The following is a 24340-nucleotide window of genomic DNA, read 5'->3' on the forward strand; positions in this document are numbered from 1 at the left end:
TCTTGTTGAATCTCTTCATTTGAAAGCTCTGTGATCTTTGTTTCCGTCAATGGTGCTAGATATTCTGTTCTTTCTACTGCCTCTCCTATATCAGTTATCTTGCAGGTAATTTTACCTTTTATCTTGGGTTGTTCATACTCTTCTGATGATAGAACTTTCTCTTGCAAAACTATTTTATGCAAAGGCTCTTTAAAGGTTCTGTTGGTGACCATCAAGGGTGCAAGACCTTCCCCTGCCATTTCTACAGTCTCTTCCATATAAGAGTCCCTGCAGGCAATTTCATGTTGTGAAATTTTGAGTTCTTCATTTTTTTCCTCTTCAATCCCACTCATATCTTTGTTGTCCAGCATAACTCTAACGTTGTCAGAAATTTTGAGTTGGACTGGTCTGGCAAGGTTTGCGGTTTTGACATTTCTACATATTAGTTCTACCAATTCTGGTTCTAGTAAGACTAGGCGTTCTCCTGAATGAGCATTAATGTAGCTGTGTGTCATCACTTGACTGAGAAGGTGGTTTTGAATCTGCTCTTCTGACCTGCCTTCCTCCGTGATGGAAAAGTCATAATTGATATCTGCATGTGAGGCAGGGGGTGATGAAGAATAGGCAGATCCAGAACTCAATTGCTTCATATATGAGGAACTTGACGGAGACACATGGGGAATGACATCTGGAACCTGGATGTGTTTTAGGATCTCCACTGCCTGTGGCTTAAGTATCTTCTCAGCTTGATGGAGAGGGACCACCTGTCCACTCTCAGGCAGATATACTGCACCAACAGAATGACGTTTTCTCAAGGCTTTTGGAGCAAACTCTCTATTGACAACACCCTGCTGAAGTGCCTCACTTACAGGAAGGAGCTCGCCTGATTCTGGCCACATTATTGCCATAAAGGACTGGAGAGATTCCAGTACACGCAAGGCTATGCGAGGAGAGAGAAGGTCTCGTTTTATGGCCTCATCCAACTCTAGACGCTCCCCACTGACTGGATCTATTATTCCTCCTGTTTGTAGCTGTCGTGTCATGAGGGTGCAGGCCAAGTCCTGATCCATCAGGCCATGCCGGACAGCCTCATTAACAGTCAATCTGTGTCCTGAGCGGGGGTCTGTGATACCCCCAGCAAACAACTGAGCCTCCAGAAGTCGAACTGTGACATGCCGGTCGATAAGCCCCTCTTGAACAGCACAGAATATTCCCACCTTTCTGCCAGAGCATAAGCAGACCGTTCCTCCTGGCTTCTGTTTAACTGGAAATAAGCGCAGACCCTTCTCCTGTTTGAGAACACATCGCTGTTGAAAGTCAACCAGACTTAGTTTTTCTGCTGTATTTGGATCAATAAGTTCTCGCCGGTGAAGACAGGATTGCAGCTTTTGACAAAGATCAGGGGATAACAATCCCTTCTCCCTTGCATGATCCAGGCTGACCATTTCTCCACTGGAACCAGACTTCAGGCTGCCAGTGCTTATCTGCAGCTCAAGTATACGGAGCCCCACCAGCTCCTTTATGATGCCTTCTTTCACAGCAGTGGCTACAGGTAATTCCTGACCCTCTGCAAATTTTACTGTGTTGACAAGACCAAGGGCAGTCTCTAACTCTTCCAGTGATTGGTAGGTATGTTTATCAATCAAACCACTGGAAAGACTCTTATCTAATGACAGTTTATCAGGGGAGTCAGGCTGGAATAGACCACCCATGACGACCTGTGCCTCCAACAGTACATGACAGGTATCTTGGTCTATGAGGCCATGCTGTGCTGCCTGGAAAACTGGAAAGGTTTCCATGGTGCCAAGGTCAATTACTCCAGCGATGATTTCTTGGCCCTATGGAAAGAAAAAAATCATACATTTAAAAAACGCTTCTTATTTGAATTTGCAGTGTATTTTTATTCACAGTTTAACTGGGAGGGAAAGATAAAAATGCCCACCACCATAGCTGAAGTAACTTAAATCAGCATAAGAAGCAATCATCTCAATACTAACATTCATGCATTTATTCATTCAAAAATTTACAAAAATACCAAGTATCATCTTCTTTAAAAATATTACATTTTGAACATGCAAAAAACATTTGGCAGCACAGCACTGCATTGTGCAAAAAAATATGCAAAAATGCACAAACTGAACATTTAAACTACTAAGAGGCCAAAGAAAAGAGAAAACGGACCTTGAGAACATATTGCTAGGTCAGAAAGAAAGCAACGGTAAGAGAAAGCAAGCACTACTTACCGTGTGAGGTGGTCCTTAGACGCACACACACTGACAGGCCGAGGGTTCGGCGGTTTGAGGCGCGATAGGGTGAGAAGCCGGATGTTAGCGATCTGCATGCCACACTCCAGCTGCCTGATATGCTGCCCGGGACTGACTATCTACATTTTCATACTTCTACTACTAAATTTCAGAGTAGAGTTTTTCTAAATATTTGTTTTTAGACTTACCTATGAATGTGTGAAGATCTTGGTTGGCATATATGCATTTTTTTTTATTACTAGTTAACTAAGGATAGTCCTGCATTCCGACTTTTTTCTTACACCCAATTCTGAGATGATGTCTTACATTTTCTCCCTGCAGCTGTTAGTGATTTTGAAGCAAAATGCTAATTAAATTTCACAAAGAATTACAGTATTAAAGACATGGACTGAAAACAGACAATATCACACATACAAACACACAAACAAACAAACATAGCTGTGATCTGGACACATCATGCTCAAAGAGTGAGGTGGAGGTTGTGCTCAGTCTATACCAATCCCTAGGAAAAATATTTTGATGACTGCTTTCTGATGAATCTACCTTGTTTATATCTTTAGCTTCTAGCCATTCAAACACAAACATATCATTCTTCACACAGTAACCACTACATAATGGCTGATGTATGTATGGGTGCAGTTCTACACAATGTTTGTGACTGCATGTGGAAACAAAACAATATGAATGTAATGACAATTATGCCTTTACATTTACATGTTTATATGTACCTTATTTAAATGAAATGAGCTAAACTACAATGTGCATGTGGCTTCAATGGACACTAAAGTGGCTAAAAGAAGCAGTTTCTGATGCCAAAAAGTCACACTATTCTACTCTAATGAGCTGATGAGTTGCGTTTAAGCAGAAGTGCTCGATTAATAATGACAATAAGGATGATGTTGATGACATGATATCAGGCATGTTGTAGAAAATAGGAATGATTTAGATTTCACACCATGCAATTAATTTTTTATAACTGTTAAATAAGACAATGTCTGTGAAATGTATGAATGTGGTGATGAATGTTAAACCACACGTGACAGGCAACATAAAAACACACAAAAATGATTCACTCGCTCTAGCTCACACATACACACTGCTGTAGCATATCTCTAGCACACTGACAATACTTGACCATAACGAAGACCACTATTCAAAGCAATATAATTCAGAAGCATTTCAAGACAAGCTTTTTGCTGTTGAAGCTCATTTGGCAAAGTTGAACACTGCTGTCACTGTGGACTTTCTCTTGCCCCTCTAACTCTACCTTGCGCTTCTCCTCTTTGGCCAGCTGCTCCTCCAGTTGTTGCAAGTGTGTGGCAGAACTGTCACACAGTTGAGTGTAGGTGGCCGTCAGCTCATCCAGCTGGGAGACCACCTGTGCGCGCTCTTCAGGAGACAGCCTAAAGATAAATGTGCTTCATTAATAACAATGTATGCGTTTGTGTTTGAGTAAGTGCATACATATTTGACATTTATATGGATATAGTGCAGTTGTTCTTAAACTATTGTATACAGAACAACCCAAGTGACCTGGGGTTACTGTAAACTAAAAATATTAAGACTTTATTTTTTAGTTGTAGCAAATGTGACCTGGAATAAATGCTCTGACATTGATTGATCTGACTTGGCAGCACTTGGTATGAAGAGTCTGAGAACCGCTGTTGAAGGTCGTATAGTGCAAACTCACTTGCTGGCCTGTTTTGACATCAGGAAGACTTGGGTGCTCCTGATAGCTTCAGCAACTTCCTCTTTTTTAGCTGCTAACTGCTCACTAATAGCCTAGAAGTTAGACAGATACAGTATTTTCAAAGCCACTTAACACATACAATCTACTCAGTGTTGACTGATACACTACTGTCTGTAGAGTACTTAAAAATAGGTAATATTCTAATAGACAACACTTGAAATGTACCTGCTGTGCAGCAAGTGATGGCTCGGCAGATCTGCCAGCACGCTCCTGTAGGCCCTTGGCCCAGCCGAGCAGCTCTGAGACCTGGCCCACTCGTGCCTGCCTCTCCTCTTCCACCTCTTTCTGTACCACAAAGGGGAAACATTTTCATTAAGCATACATTATGATGAAATCTGATGTTGTCTTTATTATGCAAATACTTGTGCATGTATACAGTAGGTAAAAAAACTTAAAGTAGGAGGCTTAGAAAAGCAAAACACACCTCTTCCTCCTCTAGTCGCCGTAGTGCATCACTAATATACTTGACATGTTGTGTTGTCAGTGTAACCAGAGCTGTGTATCGCGTGCGTAAATCCATAAACTAAGACACAGTAGAAAATTGTGATTAAAGCATTTGATGTCAACATGAAAACTAATATAAATCTCAAATTAATGTCATATGAGCCTGGTTTTTCTGCATTTACCTCCTGTGTGATGACATCTGATGAAGAGTGCATCCTCCTCCTTTTCACAGGAGACTTTTGGGTTGATTCAACAAAAGCTCTGAACGTCATAAGCTGGAGTTCATAGTCCTAATGCATAAAATAGAAGAAAGAGAAGAAATATATATTGTTTAGCAAGTGTTTATGTTTCCATTTCTCCATAATGACTAGCAGTAAGCAGTAGCCGACACTAGTCACTTTGACAGAGTGCTTACCTTAACAGCAGCGCAGCACTGTTTAGAGTACGTCTGGCATTCATCCAGTTTGACCTGGTTCTGTTCTATCTCAGCCACCAAGGCCTACAGTAGAACAGATACTGAATCAAACACTGATCTGTTTTACAACACGTGGAAGTATTCATCAATATAAGTGTCGCCTCTCACCGTTTGCTGTGCAAGCTGCTCTGACAAAGCTCTGCTGTCCGTCTGCTCGGGTTGTGTGTTCTCCTGTTTTTCGGTGGTCTCCTCTATCCAGCGAATGAGAGAGGTGTGGCCTTCTCTGTACTGCTGCAGCACCGAACCCAGCATCTCCAGATCTGCTTGCCTGTAGGACAGAGCTGCTCTGACAAAGCTCTGCTGTCCGTCTGCTCGGGTTGTGTGTTCTCCTGTTTTTCGGTGGTCTCCTCTATCCAGCGGATGAGAGAGGTGTGGCCTTCTCTGTACTGCTGCAGCACCGAACCCAGCATCTCCAGATCTGCTTGCCTGTAGGACATTATGATTTGTGTTATAATCTGGAATATTACCAAAATATTGGTAGTTTGACTTTGAAACAACTCACCGTGTCTCCATTTGCCTGCTCAATCCGCTCCACCTCTCTATGAGCTGTTGTGCTTTCTCCTGGTAGCGGTCCAGTTCAGGGCTGCGGTCAGGGTGCAGTTGGTTGAGCTGGTTTCCGACCTCTCTAGCCTGCTGGACCTCTAAACTCAGACTCTTGAATATGTGATTCTGCTCCTCCAGCTCTGAATGCCATTTCTGCAACAGCGTGACATACAGAGTATGAAAAGCAATCAAAAAGTTAACAGTAAAGTCGCCTTTCCACTGTCTCTAACAAACAACAGACTGGAAGTTATTCATTTTCAGAGCTACGTGGAATTTTGATGATATGCATCTGCAGAGTTTTCAGATCTGATTTGAGCTTTGGGTATATTTAAACTGAACTTTTGCAACTGAACGCACCAATCAGTTGTGAGGTATTCCAATTAAAACTATGAGCATGAGGTTGGAATTAGGCCTACCAATAATTTTGAAGTATTCTTTAAACACTATGTTATTCTTTAAAGGAGTCATGATTCATTGATCTTTTGACATATAGGAAGTCATTGTACTATAAAAACATCCTGTAAGTTTCAGAACTCAAAACTTTCTTGTTAGTCTAAAAACAGCATATATTGAAGCCAGTCTGCCAAAAAGACAGGTTGTGGAATGTGCCAATTTATGACGTAATAGTGTGGCTAAATCCCGCCTCCGCAGAAGAAGATCAACACCTGCTTCTACATCACTGCCTGTTTAGCCCCGCCCACCGATTCATGCATGTAGTAGGTAAATAATGAGAGAGGGAATGCAGGTCTATGCAGAAACCAAGCGATAAAGATGGCTCCAAAGACAACAAGACACTGTGCAGTGCCAAGTTGTGGAAAAGCAGTCTTTGCATTGCCTTCCATCTGATCCTAACAATCAGAAATGAACTTTGGATGAACTTTATTTGAAGATCAAGACTGCATGAGTAAGAACTTGGTTTTGTTCACTTCATTTTACTACGGATTCGTTTAGAAAAAACAAGGCACAATTCAACGCAGGTTTTTCAGAGATTGAAACTAAGACAATGCTGTGCTGACTATATTGGATCCGACAGTCATGTCGCAACACACAAGTGAGAGTAACTGTTTTTATTACTTGCTCACTTTTGCTTTGTCTGTTAAACAGAGTATTTATGCATTTTTGACCTAAATCACAGCAGCATCCATGTCAAACATACACAACGGTTAGCCAATCATAGCAGTGAGGGTTTACTTCCGACTCGAGTCTACAATCTGACGCGTGTATTCAAACAGAGCCTTCTGATGAGAGGGGTCAAAAATAGCCTATTACTTCTAAATGATGTTGTTTGATGTACAAATCTTTCTAACATTATAAGGGGACCTCAGAGAACAGTACAAAATAATAAAAAAGGCAGTTCATGACCCCTTTAAACACTATTTCTGTAAAATGGGAGAATGTGATCATGTCCAAAACAATTTTTTGCCCTAGAAAACGTACTATGCAGTCATTTGTTTGTGTGGACATATTCATACTTTTATTATTCACTCATTTAAGCTTGGTGAATAAGCAGAAGGTAACTGCTTTTGCACAACCATTTTGAAAGTTCTGTGCAACTGCCACTAGGGGGCAAAATGCAATTTTTGTGAATGTCAGAGATAGTGGAAAAGCAATCCATTTCTTTTGAGGTAGCAAAATCCTGACTTGTTTTTGTGTTTAAGAGAACTGTTTTTGAATAAAACAAATATGTGACCCTGGACCACAAAACCAGTCATAAGGGTCAACAAAAGATGTATATATCATCTGAAAGCTGAATAAATAATACAAATACAATACAAAATGTATGCAATTTTTCATTCTTGATAATTGATGTTTGTGTTGTAGTCACTGATCTATACATGTTCTCTATCATCATTCTAAATAAATAAAATAATAAAAACAAAACAAAACAAAACAAAACAGTATTTTATTTTCCCAAGAAAAATTAAGTTGTGTTTGCCCCAGTGCTATTTTAATATTGTGGACACACCATTGTTTTATTTATTAATATTTTGAATTAGCTTTTATTTTTATATTCTCAGTTTTCATTTTAAATGTAAAGTCATTAGTCATTTTGTTATGTGCTTTTGTCTTGTTCCATTTTTTAAATGTCTATTTAGCTTTATTTTGAATAATTTTAGTACTGTACTTCAACCTACATTTATTTTATTTAAAAATTTCTAATTGAAAATTTTAAGTTTACGTTTTTCATCTATTATTTTTTATTTTATTTCAGCTTTATTTCAATTAATTACATTTTCATTTAATTATCCTTTAAATCAATGAATTTTTTTTATAGTTTTAATTTTGGTTAACAATAACAGCACTTGTCTGCCCATTCAAAACTTGCCACTAAAATGCTAGGGTAGCAGCTGATACTTACGGCATTCTGGGTGGCTACTTATTGGGCCAAAGTGAAAACATTTTGTGTGTGTGTAGTTCATGTCCATAGCATAAACGTAGTATTTCTATGCCATACATTGTTTCACTTGAAACTATCACATTACTGAAGACATGTTCCTACTTGTGTATGAGATCCTAATTAACGTGTTTGTAAGGAACCTGTGAGGTTCTGTGTGCTGTACCTGCTGGCAGTGTCGATGGCCTCCTGATTAGGAGGAGGAATGGTGAAACACACAGATGGCACCATGGCCTCATTTCCTGTAGGACTGATGACCTTCCACTTAGTCCTCTGAGAGTTATCCTCCAGTACACACTCCTCTCCTTTGCTGATCGTGATCTGAGAAAGAGAGAAAGATGGAGAGACAGAAAAAGGGATGGAAAAAACATAACGGGTAAGGGAGAGAGGATTTGAAAAACTGAGCTGATGGTCAATGTTGATTAAAAAGTAAAGGGATTCAAAATATTAACCAAAGGATGAGGAATAAAATGTTAATGCTAATGGCCTTCATATGAGCTGAAATACGTGAGATATTAATTTCATGGAATAATGCCTTACTGCACTAACATATGTTTACAACTGACCTGGCAAAAAAAATTCAAAAGCACTCATCTTTTTCATTTTAAATGTCAGTTGCTTTTTCAGCCTAATTTTGCCCAGGCTAACATGAAAGCTAAAGGCCATCAATAACCCTCAAGGCAACAGAAAATGAAAAGCAAGTGATTTAAGCATATTAAAAATCAAATATAATGTGAGAGCACTTTCTAGTGTCCCACCTCAACTCTCACTCTATCCCTTGCACACAGAGAACTTTATGCTTCGCAATATATTACATATTGGTAAGAAATTACAGACTGACAGAGGGTTACCATCTGTTTGTGACTGATAAATACAATATAATTAAAATGGCAATCGCAAGTCAACATGCAACATGCTCCCACCATGGAAAATAAATGATTTATTGGGCTGGAAGAAAAACACAGAATTAACAATATTAATGCGCTATTTCACATTAACAATGTACAGGGCGCCTGAGGTAAAGCAGGGGTCCCTTGTGTGCAGGGCCAGGCCAGAGAGCAAAGGTCAGAGCAGGAGAACGGTCGGCAATAGTACCTGAGAGTTGGCCTTGCCCAGCCCCGCAGACACACATAAAGAGGAAGGGAGAAGGAGGGGAACAGAGAGAGAAAGACAGGGGTCAATGATGGGGAAAAAGGCAAAGGAGGAACATTGGGGGAGGGCAGAGAAAAGGGGGGTGGGACGGGGATACGGAGGGAGAAAAGATTACTTTTGGGCATTTAGCAGACCTCGCCTGACTGAGATAATATGATCAGGAAAAGAAACAGGGCCACAGCTGGGAGAGTGAATGAGCGTTTATGAGTATTCTGCATTCAAATTAATATTCAATAAATGACAGCATCTCATTTCATCATTTGATGTGTGAATGAAGAGCGTCATATATTCAAATTGGTAGATTAGATATGCTATAGCATGTCTGTTCATCACTCATGATATGCCACACCCCCACTTTCCCAGAATTCTTTGCTAACAGCTAAATGGGCAAACACAGGACAGATCTTCTGGATATATTTTGGTCAATGGCACCTTTTCCCATTATACTTGCCTTCACAGTTCCAGGGCGGTTTATGACTAAATATGTGTGGACAGACTCTGGCTAGTGATGTAAAAGCTAAAAGACTTTCTGTTCAGGTGGGGCAGGAGTGGGCTACAAACGTAAAACTCAGAAAAACTGAATTAGGATCACTTTAATATCCCAAATGTGATCTTAGCTCAGTTCTCAAGAGCAAAAAGATCAATGCAGGGTTGAGATGTGGTAAATTAAGGCAAAGCAAATTGTGATGGTGAGATATCTGGAGCATGTTATACCTCTATTTGTCGGTAGTCACAGATGACACGAATTGGCGTGGTGGTGCCTAGGTTACTATCTGCACTGCGTGGACGGAGCTGGACTACAGACTTGGCTCGGCCTACAAGGCTGGCCACTGTGCTGCGGTATTCAATCAATTGTTCTTTCTCCTCCTGAAAAATAAAACATAAGAAAGTCAATCAAGCAGCCAAACAGATAACAGCAGTAAAATATGAAGAGTAACTTGATGTTGCACTATTAATGGCCATAATGAATTTTTTCAGACAGAACAAATATTGTTCAATAAACTCTTAATTCAATAAATATTTAAATGCATTAATCAGAATACTTCAAATAATTTGTTTGAATTCAGCCTCTGCATAGTCAGCATAATTGGATTTTCTTCCAATAATACTTGTTTTTCCTTGCCCGTGTCAAACAAACTCAACGTAAATGTGCTTTCATGATGATAAATATTTGTTTTCTCTCACTATAATAGATTAATGACTTTTGAAATAGCTTTAAGAAAATGAAAGGACATCACTGATATTCTTTCCTGGGTTATTATTTGCTTAGCTTTCATTGTGCTAAAATTAATGAGTATGTGGTATGACACTTCCATGAAAAGCTCATGAGGGACTCATTAGTTCTGACTTTGGGAAGCAGAGGCTGACAGGAAGAGCTAATAACATTACACTCGCTGCAAGAATTTAACATGTGATATTAAATTTGACTGCATACCAGCATGTGGTTAGAATTGATTTTTAGAGCTACAAAGAAGGTGAAATTATGGCAAACAAGCCAAACCTTATTTGAGGGCTATCAATTGTTACTTGGCATATCAACATTTTTTTGAGACATCAAATGCTTAATTAAAATCATCCCCAGGGAGAGCAAGAAAAAGTGGTTCAAGTTTATGTCTAACATAAATATTTTAAATAAAGTATGCCTAATTCTGAACAAACGGTTTGATGATGCTTGTTTAATTATGAGCTAATGCAACAATTCTAGAACATTTTCTTAATATGATGGCATGATTACTTTTTTGTTTTTAAAGAGAAAAAAACCAAGCAATTAATTAGTCGCATGTTAATTGGAAAAAAATAGTAATAATAGTATTAAGTACAGTACATTTTTAAAATATTAAATTCAGCTGTGTGAATAACAGCCAGTGCTGGTGGATCACTAGGAATGTGTTATTTTTACTCGTTTGTACTTTAAAAAAAATTCAAATAAAATTAAGAGGATAATCTATCCCAGCTTCGATCTAGTTTTTAACTGCATTCATTCCCTTGTTGAACTCCAATGCACTTGTGCCAGACTGGGTCTCTCTTCCGTATGGCCAGAGAGGATATGCCCATCGCTCTGCCTGCTCTTGTGCAACTCCTCTCTCATAGTGCCATCTGTCACATGTGAGGACACTCACCACCTCCTGTGCACTCACTGTGCTCAAATATTCACATTCCTTAACTACGTATAAAGCATAAAATCTCCTACGACCAGTGCTATTTCAGCATAATCAGAATTGTTATTCAATAAATAAAAATAAAATACGTAAAATATGTTTAAAGCTGTTTTTTTTAAATAAGAAGAAAGACCCACCATGGAGTCCTGCAGCAGGTCTTCCAGTCTACCGAGTCTACTGTTCTTATCACAGGTGTACTGTCTCTTAATGGTGTCTTGTAGTTGACGTAGATAGCTTTCACAGTCCCGTGCATCACTCGTAAACTATTAAACAAAAACATGTCATTAAAACCCCATGTTAAAAATGTCATTTTGAATGCTATTCCATTGAAAAGTACCTGGAAGTAGGCAGTGTTGTCCTTGAGATGCTGCTCCACACATATGCAGAGCTCTTTGATCCACTGCCACTGCGTCTGCAGGGCAGCACTGTAAGCCTGTGATCAGAGGGTCAACAGGTCACGACCAAATCTGGTTCCAAATCTGATATCAAACTATGGCTGTTTTTACACTGGCACAAAAAAATCTGATTTTTTGCTCACATCTGACACAGATCGGAATTTGTTGCACACATGTAAACACAAAAACCTGCACGAGATCCGATTATTTCTGCATCCGATCTGGGCCATTTCCGAATGTGGATTTTAATTGGATACATATCCAATATCTCTCTGGTTAATTCATTGGAATTCATTTAAATAAATATCACTTTGGTGCTACTTTATTTCAATAAAGAATTCTACCTCTAACGAGCTGTAGATAAAATAAATGAAAATCACTGTTATTTTCCAGTCTTTATCTGTTCAGTCAGATTTTGTGCTGCAAAACATCCATGACAGCTGTTGTCCATGCTGGTAAATAATAATGGTTACTCGACGTGAATTCTATAAATCATTTTAATAGCACAGCCATTCAAAACCCATGTGCATAGTAAAGCGATCACTGACAATCTTTTTTTCAGGAATTAATGTAAACACAGATATCGGATACCAGTTGTCAGTGTTGGGGGTAACGCATTACAAGTAACGTGAGTTACGTAATCAGATTACTTTTTTCAAGTAACTAGTAAAGTAACGAGTTACTTTTTCAAATAAGTAACGCAAGTTACTTTTTTTTTTCCAATTTACTGACTGACAGCTCTCCTGTCCCCATGTTGAGAGAAATCAGAAGATGTTACTGTAACTCTAAAATAAATGTGAATATGCATTAATTAATCTCACTCAAAAAAAAAAAAAACAGATTCCTCAAAATTGATAAAAATAATGCAACTCAGAATATGACGCAAACCTGCAATAATTAAATGTTAAACAACACAAATATCCTTTATGTATTTAATTCCATTCTATTAACCAATGGCTTTGCTTCTGACCTTCGATGATCCAGTTCAATCATACTAATAAGCACAAATTACTCTAGACAAACATTTGTGACTTTTTTATTGCTGAAGTGTGTTGAAATTTCTTCTTCTGCATTCAGCTGTACGGACCTAAATTTACTTTCCCTTCAGCCTGAGGCTTATTTATTTCACTTTTGGTGTGAAAAGGCTTTTATATTTGCCAAAAATATAACTTCCTTATTTTAAAAACAAACAAGCAAGCCCTGTCCAGATTTAAAACTAACGCAAAAGTAACGTAACGCATTACTTTCCATAAAAAGTAACCAAGTAACGTAATTAGTTACTTTTTTTATGGAGTAACGCAATATTGTAATGCATTACTTTTAAAAGTAACTTTCCCCAACACTGCCAGTTGTGTCTGAAGTGAATGTAAACAGGTGGGCCAAAAAAAATCGGATATGGTCAAAAGATCAGATCTGTGCATTAAGACTTGCAGTGTGAATGCAGCCTATTTTTAGGTCAGTGAGTGAAGATTGTTCATACTGGTCAACAGCTCACCTCCACTGTTTGTTTGGCTGGGTGGTTCTCATGACACAGGCGATCAGCTGTCTCCTGGAGAGAGCGCATCACTTCCTGTTTTTCCTCCAGCTCTGACCTCATGTCCTAAGAGAGAGTAAGGAGAATTTGAGATATTACTCAAATCCAAAACAACGTAATGTCCAACTGTAACAACATTAAATTCACCTAATCTAATTTGTAAATGCATTTTATTGATCTTATTGTGAAAGATTCATCAAATCCATTCCAAAATCCAATCAACAACCAATGCACAGAACCAGGTACTGCTCTACATTTCTTGTTTTTTGATAATCCATTAAACTCATTTGTATGTAAAAAGGCAAAAAACATCTCTAAATCAGTAAAGGAAATGTAGTGGCCAGAGGTAGTATGATGACTACTGCATCTTTCTATAGATGGAGTCTTACAGCATATTGCGCTCTTTTGGCAGCCATGTTGGTGCTGCTGTCGCTCCAGTCGAAGGCCAGCTCCTCCTCCTCCCTCTCATTGAGCCAGATCAGCTCCTCAGTGCAGTGGGACACAAAAGCTCGAAGGCTCTCTAGGCAGCGCAGTCGCCATGATGAATGTTCCTGCGACAACACAAAACAACATACATAACATTGCCCATATGACACGGGCAACTGCTCAGTCTGGTGCTTTTCCCGAGGTAAGCAAAGCACCCTTGGCGAATTGGCCTCACGGGTCTTTTGAACAATTGCAGGTTTTCATGGAAAATTGATTCGGTTAAATTAAGGAGACATGTGTGGCTGTGGATTTATTGTCAAGAGCAGGTGTTTTACAGCACTCTTATGCATGTCACACTCAAGCATTCAGTATTCTGCTTTTGTAAGGACACACTCTGTCACACCCTAATGAGATTAGAAAACCGTAATATCCATAATGCACTGTATAATGAACTCAAATACACTCACATATGCCTGCTTATCATAATGCTAAAGCAGAAAAACTCACCAGCAGTTTGCAATACTGGTTCTCCAGCTTGGATAGAGTCTCAGAGTAACTGCTATGTAAATTAGGCGAGACCCTTGACTGGGGGAGAGAGAACATGAAGAAATAAATTATTGCTTATGCAAAAGCGTGCAGTATTGCTCCTGGAGTCTATTCACACTACTTCTAATTTTGGACCCTGCATACAACCATTCATGAGCTTTACTCAGGCCTAAATGTTTTTTCAGAGTCACAAATTGTATTGCATTTCTGAGACTACATCAGAATGTGTGTGAGAGGTGTGTGACAGTTCATGTACCTCATAGTTTCGAGCCCCTTTGAGGCTATTCAGAAGATCTTCCACTGCTGTGTGAATGATGTGGTGGTCTTGCAGGTGCTGATCTACAGAGGGTAGATCAGAACCCCACTCGGCTCGCTCCAGCAGGTCCTGCGTCTCTTCCACCCACCCCAGCAGCTCGTAGATGAAGCGCAGACTGCCTTCGTCCTCAGATGAAGACATGGCTACCAGGTCTGCACGAGACATCGGCCGTCTGAGCAGGGACGCCGCAGCACCCACTGCACCCAGAAGTGTCTGTGCTCCCAGTGTACCCAGACCGCCCGAGGAACCCTTCTGACCCACATGCTCTCCCAGCAGACCCCCTGTGGAGAAATGACCCTTCCTGTACACACTGGCACACTGCAGGCGCAAAGAAACCAGCTCCTCCTGCAGACCGGACACCCTACAAGAGAGAAAAGACCTCAGGATCATAAATAAAAAACATGTATTGCGGTTTCTACAAAAAATATTAAGCAGCATAATGGTTTTCAACATAAATCAGACAACAAATCAGCCTATTAGAATGATTTCTGAAGGATCATATGACACTGAAGACTGGACTAATGGTAGCTGAAAATTCAGGAATAAATTCACAGGAATAAATTAGATAAATCAAATTGTAATAACATTTCACAATGTTTTTAATGCATTTTTGATTATTTAAATACAGCCTTGGTCAACATAGGAGATGTCTTTCAAAAATAAATATACAGTCAAACCAAAATTATTCAGACACCAGATATAATTTTAGATATTTTTTTACTAGTGGGTGCAGGACACTATAGTTAATTTATGTAAGTGAGGATAGCAAAATAAAGTGAACTGTAACATATTATACCAAAAGACTCTTCATACAGTGGACTACCAGTAAAATGTATAAAAATTTGGGACCAAAAAATATTCAGACACTTTGACCGGACCATGTTTTGCTTAAGTGTTTTTTCTTTAATTGCTAATGCAACCCTTTTACACTCAGACTGAACAAAATTAAGCATTGCTTGGTAAGTGGTTGACCTAAATTGGTATTATCTAATTGTGTACTTAAATTTAACAGCTGACAGCTATTCAACCTAATTCATTACATACCTTTCTATCAAAGTTATCTGACATTATCAAGATGAATTTGTTCTGAAACAGTTTAACTCTGAGTTCGTGTCATATTTGATAACAATTTTCTAAACTATAGCGAATAAACTGTGATAATGTGAGAAACGTTGAAGGTGTCTAAATAAATTTTGGTTCGATTGTATAAAAAAAATCTTACAGACCTCAACATTTTTAATGGTAATGGACATTCTCAAAAAGAATGGCAACAATATGAACAAAAATCTTTTGGCTGACAATTAATTGTCATACAAATAACTGGGAATAATCTATTTTAAATAACTGTCAGCAAGAATAAAATCATAGCCATTCTTGCCTCTAATTCCGCTCTGTGGCCTGCTTTTCGCACACATTTTTTTCTTCCTCTTACCTGAAAGCCAGCTGCTCCACTTGATAGTACTTCTCATCTCTGAGGACCTGCAGGTCAAGATGAAGCTGTCTGACTAAAGCCTCACAGTCCTGCAGATACATCCCCAATTCATTCTCAAACCGTACCGGCTGCCCATTCTCTAGCTGAGACATGTCCTGAGGAAAGACAGAAGACAATGAAGCACAAAACATTTCTGAATGACAAATATCCAAGCAAGGTCACACTTTATTTTAAGGTCCAATTCTCGCCATTAACAAACCATTAATTGTGACTTTTGCCTCAATGAACTCCTAATTTGCTGCTTATTAATAGATAGTAAAATAGTTGTTAAGTTTAAGGTAGGACTAGGGTTGTAGAATATGTGCTTTATAAGCACTAATAAACAGCCAATATGTTAATAATAGGCACGCTAATAAGCAACTAGTTGATAGTGAGAATTCGTCCCTATGCTTAAGTGTTACCCAAACGTTCTTTAGGGATTATTCTAAGGCAGCACTGCCTTTATCCTTCACGGTAGTACTAATCTATTTCTGTTTATTTCAAATACTGAAATATAGAAATCAAAATATTTAATTCTAATTAAAACTGATTATTCTACTCAGTATTTGTGTGCCATCTAGCCTAGCAGTTAACATCAAACTCTACTCCCATACTTACAGTCTGCAAAGTGTTCTTCGCCAGCGTGAGTTTCTCCTCACAATCTAGTGCCATGTTCTGGATCTTATTGGCCTTCTGTAGGAGTAGCTCCAACCTAAGAACAAAGTTACGTACAAATGACACATTAAAAAATCCTTTCAAATAGCTACAATTCTAAATGCAGCAATCATCTCTTCTAGACGTGGACTCACTAACCTCTCCACAGCAGGCCTCAGTGCTTTCTCTCTCTCCAACATCTCCAGGATCAGTTTTCCCCAATCCTCCTCCAGATCATTAGGGTGTAGCCCTTGAGGCAGCTTAATGCGCCCGAACTCTATCCACGCCTAAACAACATCCACAAACATCAATCATTTTAACATGAAAAGATGCTTTCCTAGTGTTTTTGAGTGTGTGCATGTGTGTTCCCTTTATACTGTCAATCTTCCACCTCTCCCACATGCCAGCGTTGCGCTCTACATTAGCCTGAATCTGTTAATGTGCAGCTGTGTGCCTCTTGTGAACAGTGTCGCCTGCATTTAGCTGCAGAATCAAGGTCAGCCTCAATCTCTCTCTTTTTATCTTCGTAAAAGTCTATCTCACCCCCAGAAGCTTGTAAAGGTGCTCGATGTGGCTCTTCTCTCTCTCCTTCGCAGGGATCTCGGTTTCTTTGAAGTGGACATATTCATTGTAAAGTGCCTGGGGAAGACAACACTTTTGGTAAACAGCCAAGTAAAGGACACATCAAATGGTAATTAGCAATTTAAGGCATCACAGGTTTGTTCCAGACACAATGGCTGTTTGAGTGAATATGCTGCCTTGTAAGAGACCTCTTTTTAGCAGTATCCTTCATAAAGAAAGCAATCCTAGAATGCACAGCAATAAATAATGATGTATTTTAAATAAACATTTTATTCAATACTGAAAAGTATTGGATTATTTTACCCAATATCTGTGTGTGCTGTGAATTTTGTTTATAAGAATATATTGTTCTGTTAGCTTAGCAACATGCTTACATCAAACTCTATTGAAATCAAAGAGTCCCTATTTGTGGCATATGGATGCAGATTGTTCCAAAACATTAACCAAAGCTGTATTTATTTGATCAAAAATATAGTAAAAACAGTCATATTGTTCAATATTATTACAGTTTGAAATAACCGTTTTCTATTTTTATATATTTTAAAATGTAATTTATACCAGTAATGGCAAAGCTGAATTTTCAGCATCATCACTCCAGTCTTAAGTGTGACATGATCCTTCAGAAATCCTTCTAATATGCTGATTTAGTGCTTAAGAAACATTTCTTATTATTAGCAATGTTGAAAACATTTGCACTGCTTAATATTTATGCAGAAACCATGCTACATTTTTTTTTTTCAGAATTCTTTGATGAATAGAAAGAACAATCTCTTGTAACATTATGAATGGCATCTTTGATCTGAATGTGTTCTTGCCAAATAAAAACAGGAATTTATTGTTGACCCAAACTTAAACCCTTCCCTTCTTCGTGGAATCCAGTTCTCTTCTCTCAGCTTCTCCTTCCCTCATGTTTCTTACCTTGAGTTCCACAGGATTGTGGGGGAAGCTCCTGTTGGCCATGAGGGCCGTGTGTTGCCTGGTCCACTGCAGCAGAGAAGAAAAGCCAGACTGGTACTCTGTCCATCGCTGGTCAACCTCCTGAACAACAGAAACCATATGAGAGAAAACAAGGAATGAGAATGAAAGACAAATTACATTAAGTACAATAGAGAAAGAAGGTACAGCTTGAAGAGAGTGAGTGCACTGTGAAGTGAACATACATGAGCTGCAATGCCTTCTCCACCCTCTGGGATCTTGGGGAAAGCATCGTAGATGGAGGAGACGTATGTGATGACAGATTTCTCATCTGGCGACAGCACATCAACATCTGATGTAGAGAGAGAATAAAAAGTATGAGTGAATGATGATCCAAGTCAAATGGAGTTTAGCACATAATACTTCCTATATGTAGAATGGATGAAAACTAAAGACAGATACGACACCAATGTTACCTTCAGCATCTAGAAGTTGCGTTACACCTAATGACTCCGCAATCTCAACATGTTTTGCTTAAGTGTTTTTTCTTTAATTGCTAATGCAACCCTTTTACACTCAGACTGAACAAAATTAAGCATTGCTTGGTAAGTGGTTGACCTAAATTGGTATTATCTAATTGTGTACTTAAATTTAACAGCTGACAGCTATTCAACCTAATTCATTACATACCTTTCTATCAAAGTTATCTGACATTATCAAGATGAATTTGTTCTGAAACAGTTTAACTCTGAGTTCGTGTCATATTTGATAACAATTTTCTAAACTATAGCGAATAAACTGTGATAATGTGAGAAACGTTGAAGGTGTCTAAATAAATTTTGGTTCGATTGTATAAAAAAAATCTTACAGACCTCAACATTTTTAATGGTAATGGACATTCTCAAAAAGAATGGCAACAATATGAACAAAAATCTTTTGGCTGACAATTAATTGTCATACAAATAACTGGGAATAATCTATTTTAAATAACTGTCAGCAAGAATAAAATCATAGCCATTCTTGCCTCTAATTCCGCTCTGTGGCCTGCTTTTCGCACACATTTTTTTCTTCCTCTTACCTGAAAGCCAGCTGCTCCACTTGATAGTACTTCTCATCTCTGAGGACCTGCAGGTCAAGATGAAGCTGTCTGACTAAAGCCTCACAGTCCTGCAGATACATCCCCAATTCATTCTCAAACCGTACCGGCTGCCCATTCTCTAGCTGAGACATGTCCTGAGGAAAGACAGAAGACAATGAAGCACAAAACATTTCTGAATGACAAATATCCAAGCAAGGTCACACTTTATTTTAAGGTCCAATTCTCGCCATTAACAAACCATTAATTGTGACTTTTGCCTCAATGAACTCCTAATTTGCTGCTTATTAATAGATAGTAAAATAGTTGTTAAGTTTAAGGTAGGACTAGGGTTGTAGAATATGTGCTTTATAAGCACTAATAAACAGCCAATATGTTAATAATAGGCACGCTAATAAGCAACTAGTTGATAGTGAGAATTCGTCCCTATGCTTAAGTGTTACCCAAACGTTCTTTAGGGATTATTCTAAGGCAGCACTGCCTTTATCCTTCACGGTAGTACTAATCTATTTCTGTTTATTTCAAATACTGAAATATAGAAATCAAAATATTTAATTCTAATTAAAACTGATTATTCTACTCAGTATTTGTGTGCCATCTAGCCTAGCAGTTAACATCAAACTCTACTCCCATACTTACAGTCTGCAAAGTGTTCTTCGCCAGCGTGAGTTTCTCCTCACAATCTAGTGCCATGTTCTGGATCTTATTGGCCTTCTGTAGGAGTAGCTCCAACCTAAGAACAAAGTTACGTACAAATGACACATTAAAAAATCCTTTCAAATAGCTACAATTCTAAATGCAGCAATCATCTCTTCTAGACGTGGACTCACTAACCTCTCCACAGCAGGCCTCAGTGCTTTCTCTCTCTCCAACATCTCCAGGATCAGTTTTCCCCAATCCTCCTCCAGATCATTAGGGTGTAGCCCTTGAGGCAGCTTAATGCGCCCGAACTCTATCCACGCCTAAACAACATCCACAAACATCAATCATTTTAACATGAAAAGATGCTTTCCTAGTGTTTTTGAGTGTGTGCATGTGTGTTCCCTTTATACTGTCAATCTTCCACCTCTCCCACATGCCAGCGTTGCGCTCTACATTAGCCTGAATCTGTTAATGTGCAGCTGTGTGCCTCTTGTGAACAGTGTCGCCTGCATTTAGCTGCAGAATCAAGGTCAGCCTCAATCTCTCTCTTTTTATCTTCGTAAAAGTCTATCTCACCCCCAGAAGCTTGTAAAGGTGCTCGATGTGGCTCTTCTCTCTCTCCTTCGCAGGGATCTCGGTTTCTTTGAAGTGGACATATTCATTGTAAAGTGCCTGGGGAAGACAACACTTTTGGTAAACAGCCAAGTAAAGGACACATCAAATGGTAATTAGCAATTTAAGGCATCACAGGTTTGTTCCAGACACAATGGCTGTTTGAGTGAATATGCTGCCTTGTAAGAGACCTCTTTTTAGCAGTATCCTTCATAAAGAAAGCAATCCTAGAATGCACAGCAATAAATAATGATGTATTTTAAATAAACATTTTATTCAATACTGAAAAGTATTGGATTATTTTACCCAATATCTGTGTGTGCTGTGAATTTTGTTTATAAGAATATATTGTTCTGTTAGCTTAGCAACATGCTTACATCAAACTCTATTGAAATCAAAGAGTCCCTATTTGTGGCATATGGATGCAGATTGTTCCAAAACATTAACCAAAGCTGTATTTATTTGATCAAAAATATAGTAAAAACAGTCATATTGTTCAATATTATTACAGTTTGAAATAACCGTTTTCTATTTTTATATATTTTAAAATGTAATTTATACCAGTAATGGCAAAGCTGAATTTTCAGCATCATCACTCCAGTCTTAAGTGTGACATGATCCTTCAGAAATCCTTCTAATATGCTGATTTAGTGCTTAAGAAACATTTCTTATTATTAGCAATGTTGAAAACATTTGCACTGCTTAATATTTATGCAGAAACCATGCTACATTTTTTTTTTTCAGAATTCTTTGATGAATAGAAAGAACAATCTCTTGTAACATTATGAATGGCATCTTTGATCTGAATGTGTTCTTGCCAAATAAAAACAGGAATTTATTGTTGACCCAAACTTAAACCCTTCCCTTCTTCGTGGAATCCAGTTCTCTTCTCTCAGCTTCTCCTTCCCTCATGTTTCTTACCTTGAGTTCCACAGGATTGTGGGGGAAGCTCCTGTTGGCCATGAGGGCCGTGTGTTGCCTGGTCCACTGCAGCAGAGAAGAAAAGCCAGACTGGTACTCTGTCCATCGCTGGTCAACCTCCTGAACAACAGAAACCATATGAGAGAAAACAAGGAATGAGAATGAAAGACAAATTACATTAAGTACAATAGAGAAAGAAGGTACAGCTTGAAGAGAGTGAGTGCACTGTGAAGTGAACATACATGAGCTGCAATGCCTTCTCCACCCTCTGGGATCTTGGGGAAAGCATCGTAGATGGAGGAGACGTATGTGATGACAGATTTCTCATCTGGCGACAGCACATCAACATCTGATGTAGAGAGAGAATAAAAAGTATGAGTGAATGATGATCCAAGTCAAATGGAGTTTAGCACATAATACTTCCTATATGTAGAATGGATGAAAACTAAAGACAGATACGACACCAATGTTACCTTCAGCATCTAGAAGTTGCGTTACACCTAATGACTCCGCAATCTCAAAGGCCTGTTCCAGGTTCTCACGGTTACTCTGTTGCGCAACCACTTCCATGTCAATCAGGTCCGGCCTAAAAATCACAATGCCACGAGATAATGAGGGTTAGATGCCCTAATGTCCGTCTATCCTTTTAAACTGAGCATTCATTATGTTTTAATGTGTGAACCTGTATCTGTGCAGAAGAGCGTTGAACAAGCGTCCATCGCTCCAGCTGGAGGAGAAATTGGCACAACGCAGACCGGGGTAGCCCTCTGTTGCCTGTTGACTCCATATTAGCAGCTTCTCTTTCGCCGTGAGGTCCCCTGACTCACCGCTCACATAGATCTCAGAAATCTGGTAAATAGAAAGAGCTCATATTGTACCTGAACTTCATGGTTTGTATGTAAAGGGGAACTAACGTCATACTTCCACTAAAAAGTTTGAGCATTGCTAGTTTGCAAATGTATATTTTTAGGGGTAGCCACTGTAGGCCATGGCCCTTTCACTTATCTTTTTCCTCTACTTTCACTCGCTTTTCCTCTTGACAAAGGGAGTCAGTATCCGCAGTATCTGTCTGTACTAGACTGTAATCTGTATTACTTTGTCATTCCTCTCATATACTGCTCTTCACATTCCTGCCTGCTTCTTTTCTTGCCTAGCTAGCAAAGAACACTTTAAATCCTGGCATGAATGTAGACAGTTCTAAGAGTATAGACAGACATAAGAGTAAATCAATCTTCACAAAGTCAATGCAGGCCGAGATTAACTTGAGCAAATTTGGTGACATACAGAAACAGTAGAGTAACTGTCCTAGCCTGAGCCTCTTACTCTAAAGATGACTAGAAGAAGGTAATGTCAGACAGATTTCTAAAGCTAGTCCAATCATCCAGGCTCTGAGCCATAAAAATGCACCTAAACATTGCCTCTTCTTTTGGTATCACCATCAAACATGTTTTCCTGACAAGAACGCTAGAGTCAAATCAGTCTCAAGATGAAACCGTCCATGACAGCAGAGATAAATCTGGGTTTAACGATATGCTGTGTATGTCATAAAAACAGCGGACAGGTCATACTGTGACACACTGCAGGGCTCCAGACTGCGACCACCGCGTTGGTCAACTCATAAACGCTGCAATTTCTGTTGCATATGAGAAACATCAAACGGCAAACGAAACTGAAAGCATAACGAAACAGCGCTTGGAGAGTATACTCGCCACGTCAGCACGAGCGCGAAGGTGCGCGCAGCAAAAATGACACGCATATTGAGGAAACGATGGATGCTAAAGTCAAGTAAAAGACAGCTTCTTAAACCAGAGAAGGTGAACATGCTGGTATTCTTGTGGGGGAAAAACATCCAAGCACTATCACCATTAGTTTTACTTTTCTTTTTGTTTTCATTTTTGAAAAACTTGTTATCATTGCTATTTACCTCACATTACGTTACGGAGGCTCTCTTTTATTTATTTATTTGATTCCTCAGTGTTTGCTAAACGTTCTGTAATTTATTAGTCGGTATATAATACAGCATGTGGTGTGTGCCATCTTATTCGTTTTTGTTAATAAACGTTTTGTAAGCTAGTTTGTCATTGTATCTTGCTGATTTATTGTTGTTGTGCTTTTTAATTAAGAATAACAATGAATCCATCTTTTGTTTTAGTCTTAAAAAAATGAAAGGTGTGTAGATGTATGTAAGCAAACGTACAGTGACAACAAGATCGCGAATTCGAAGCATCCGAAGCCCGCGTCTTATCACAGCAAAAGAGAAACTCCAATTCACAAAATTCAAATTGCAAATAATACTACTGATGATAAAGAACAGGTTGAATGTTAACCACTTTCGTTTCCATATAATTATAAACTATGATAAAAGTTCATCAGCATGCATTGAATAATCCCATGTTGTAGCGCAAAAAAAAAAAAAAAAAAAAACAATATTGCAACCAAATCATGTGCTCGTGCGACCAGCTGAGAAAGTTAGTTGCAAAAGAGCGACCAGTGGGAAGAATGAGTCTGGAGCCCTGCACTGGTATTTCCATTAGAGTGCAGATGACTGAGAATGTGACCTTATAATAGAGTAAGAACAGTCATGCTTTGTGATGAGCTGCAACCCTCAAATAGTCTAATTACATCACAGTTAACACTGAGCATGTTACCGGCAGATGAACACACACCAATGTGCACTGTAATAATTTAGTGTGGGCATAAGGGATAGTGAAGGAAGTGCTACAATCAGCAATGTAAAAGGGCATTTGATGATGAAAAAACGATAAAAGTGATATGAGAAACCAAACAAAATGAAAAACCAACCAATAAAAATTCTAAATCAACAAATCAACACATATTAAAAATATATACAAAGATTTGTCATGAAATTCTGGATGGCACACGCTGATAGGTTGCTTGCTGCTCAACATTCAAATACTTGGCTAGAGCTTTCCGTAGCAGTTGCAGTGTGCTTCAGAAACCCTCCACCTTCCCCACCTGCTCCACCTGTATAGATCTTCTACAGGGTAATTTCACATATGTTATACAGTGGGTACGGAAAGTATTCAGACCCCCTTAAATTTTTCACTC

General features: G+C 38.8%; 1 protein-coding gene across 1 annotated transcript in view; it reads right to left on the bottom strand.

The window, feature by feature from the left end:
• The window catches only part of LOC107564497 (microtubule-actin cross-linking factor 1-like), a 178675-nt gene that overhangs the window by 68563 nt on the left and 85772 nt on the right, over positions 1-24340 (bottom strand). The window contains exons 7-32 of the mRNA XM_016249593.1: positions 21954-22120; positions 21745-21857; positions 21514-21620; positions 21272-21391; positions 20315-20410; positions 19931-20058; positions 19736-19829; positions 19079-19233; positions 14319-14739; positions 14024-14101; positions 13480-13641; positions 13052-13156; positions 11499-11594; positions 11299-11424; positions 9717-9869; positions 8017-8171; positions 5690-5744; positions 5434-5608; positions 5021-5367; positions 4853-4936; positions 4620-4727; positions 4418-4516; positions 4159-4278; positions 3934-4025; positions 3511-3646; positions 1-1817 (exon numbers count right to left, since the gene is read on the bottom strand). Of these exons, the coding sequence (XP_016105079.1) occupies positions 1-1817; positions 3511-3646; positions 3934-4025; positions 4159-4278; positions 4418-4516; positions 4620-4727; positions 4853-4936; positions 5021-5367; positions 5434-5608; positions 5690-5744; positions 8017-8171; positions 9717-9869; positions 11299-11424; positions 11499-11594; positions 13052-13156; positions 13480-13641; positions 14024-14101; positions 14319-14739; positions 19079-19233; positions 19736-19829; positions 19931-20058; positions 20315-20410; positions 21272-21391; positions 21514-21620; positions 21745-21857; positions 21954-22120 (5309 nt within the window). The remainder of the gene's footprint in view (positions 1818-3510; positions 3647-3933; positions 4026-4158; positions 4279-4417; positions 4517-4619; positions 4728-4852; positions 4937-5020; positions 5368-5433; positions 5609-5689; positions 5745-8016; positions 8172-9716; positions 9870-11298; positions 11425-11498; positions 11595-13051; positions 13157-13479; positions 13642-14023; positions 14102-14318; positions 14740-19078; positions 19234-19735; positions 19830-19930; positions 20059-20314; positions 20411-21271; positions 21392-21513; positions 21621-21744; positions 21858-21953; positions 22121-24340) is intronic.

This window comes from Sinocyclocheilus grahami, unplaced genomic scaffold (genome assembly GCF_001515645.1).
Source record: "Sinocyclocheilus grahami isolate Dianchi unplaced genomic scaffold, SAMN03320097.WGS_v1.1 scaffold940.1, whole genome shotgun sequence".
NCBI lineage: Eukaryota > Metazoa > Chordata > Actinopteri > Cypriniformes > Cyprinidae > Sinocyclocheilus > Sinocyclocheilus grahami.